General features: G+C 36.7%; 1 protein-coding gene across 1 annotated transcript in view; it reads left to right on the top strand.

The window, feature by feature from the left end:
• The window catches only part of CCDC83 (coiled-coil domain containing 83), a 67120-nt gene that overhangs the window by 40629 nt on the left and 24745 nt on the right, over nt 1-1746 (top strand). Inside the window, exon 6 of the mRNA XM_004708948.1 lies at nt 1461-1529. Coding sequence (XP_004709005.1) covers nt 1461-1529 — 69 coding nt within the window. The remainder of the gene's footprint in view (nt 1-1460; nt 1530-1746) is intronic.

The following is a 1746-nucleotide window of genomic DNA, read 5'->3' as shown; positions in this document are numbered from 1 at the left end:
ATTACCCTCGATCACACCCTGCCAGGCCTCCTCCACCCTGTTGGATCACTTGTTGTTCCCTTGTCCCTGGGTTTGTTAACACCACTTCCTTTTCCCCCACCTACCCCTCTCCCACATCCCCCCAGAACCGTCAGTCCCATTGTTTTCTCCTCCAGACTGTTCATCCAGCCTATCTTATTTAGACAGATCTCCGGAGAGAATAACATGCACAAAAACAAGACAGAGCAAAACCAAGCAACAAAAGAAAACAAAACAACAACAAAAAGCCAATGACAAAAATAAAAAACAACAAATAAAAGCCTGTAGTTAGGTCACGGACTGCTTGTTGGCCTTTAGGAGTGTTTTCCAGTAGAGTCTGATGGGGTGCCAAGCCCTGGCCCCAAAGTCTATTTTTGGTATTCCCTGGGGACTTCTTTGCTCTGTTCCCCTTGCTTTTCTGTTGCACGTCTTTAGTGGTTTGCCTCGGTGTGATGGGATCAGATCAGGCGCAATTCCCACACTGTGTCTACAGTGTTGTCCTGGGCTGCTCTTTTTATGAATAAAAGTATATGTTAGAAGCAACTTTAGAATTACCAGTTAGAGTTGGAGTATGAAATTCCTGGTTCCTAGGAAATATAGTTTTATTCCTAGGTTAATTAGTATGATTTTAAAATTACTCTTGATTAGAACTTTTTCAACTCTAAAGCCATTAACAAAAATGTTTACCCTTTACTTGAATTGTTTTTGCCCATGTTTGTGATTTGGATTATTTTTCTTCCTTTCTTTTCTTTTGGTTGTCTTTGAATTATTGAATATTTTGTTTGTTGGCTGACATCATATACAAGTACCTCAGAGATAAATATGAAGTTAAACACTCTAAACCTCATTTGGGGGAAGCTGTAAATATCTAAGTAGTAGCGAACCTAGTACTAAATAAAACTTTTTCATCATCTGAAAAACATTTTTCCCCCCATAGGAAATTCTCCTAATACCTTTACACTATTTGTTTTTGGGATTGGAAATATGTACATAATTACCAATGATATACAGGAATATATCAAATGAAAAAGATATATTAATGCACTATATTCATGTGTTTTCTGTATGTTGGATTATGTCTGTGACTAGAAGAAGCTTGGAGAATAATCCCTGCAGATCAGATATCTTAATGATAGAGATAACTTAATGATTGACTTTATCGTCGCAGGTAGATTCAGTCACAATGATTGATTCAGGCCACACTGATGGACAGTCATACCATTATCCAGTTCTCCAAGGAACTTATATCAAATAGTGTAAATCAGAAACAACAACTCAACAGGATAACACCAAACAACTAAATCAAAGGTTCTTAAGTATATTCCCAAAGTAACTGAAGAACATAAATTTCAATGATAAAATAAGTTTCTTGTGTATCGCCATTGCTAAAATTGTGAATCTCTTTGTAACAACTCTTCCTTAATACAGAAACTTTCTTTTAGAATGCTATAGGGTTCATTGACAGGGGCAGTTATCGAGAAATTTTGGAAAATGACTGGCTGAAAAAGGAGGTAAGTGGAATTTTCAAAACAAACAACCTGTCTCCCTTTTGCACTGGCTATTACATCTTTTTTTAACCAACTAAAGTCATGAGAAAAGCATGAATATATGGCTGACAGAGGTGAGATGAAATTCAGGTGGAGACTAACTTTATTAGAAGTGTCTACTCAAAAAATATCAGACATAATCTAAATCATAACCAGTAGTCTTCCTTAGAGGTCAACTCAC

The sequence above is a fragment of the Echinops telfairi genome, unplaced genomic scaffold (assembly GCF_000313985.2).
Source record: "Echinops telfairi isolate 266 unplaced genomic scaffold, ASM31398v2 ScPeMD7_1713;HRSCAF=2227, whole genome shotgun sequence".
NCBI lineage: Eukaryota > Metazoa > Chordata > Mammalia > Afrosoricida > Tenrecidae > Echinops > Echinops telfairi.
Note: the sequence above shows the minus strand (reverse complement) of the source record. Positions and strands in the feature narration are given on the sequence as shown.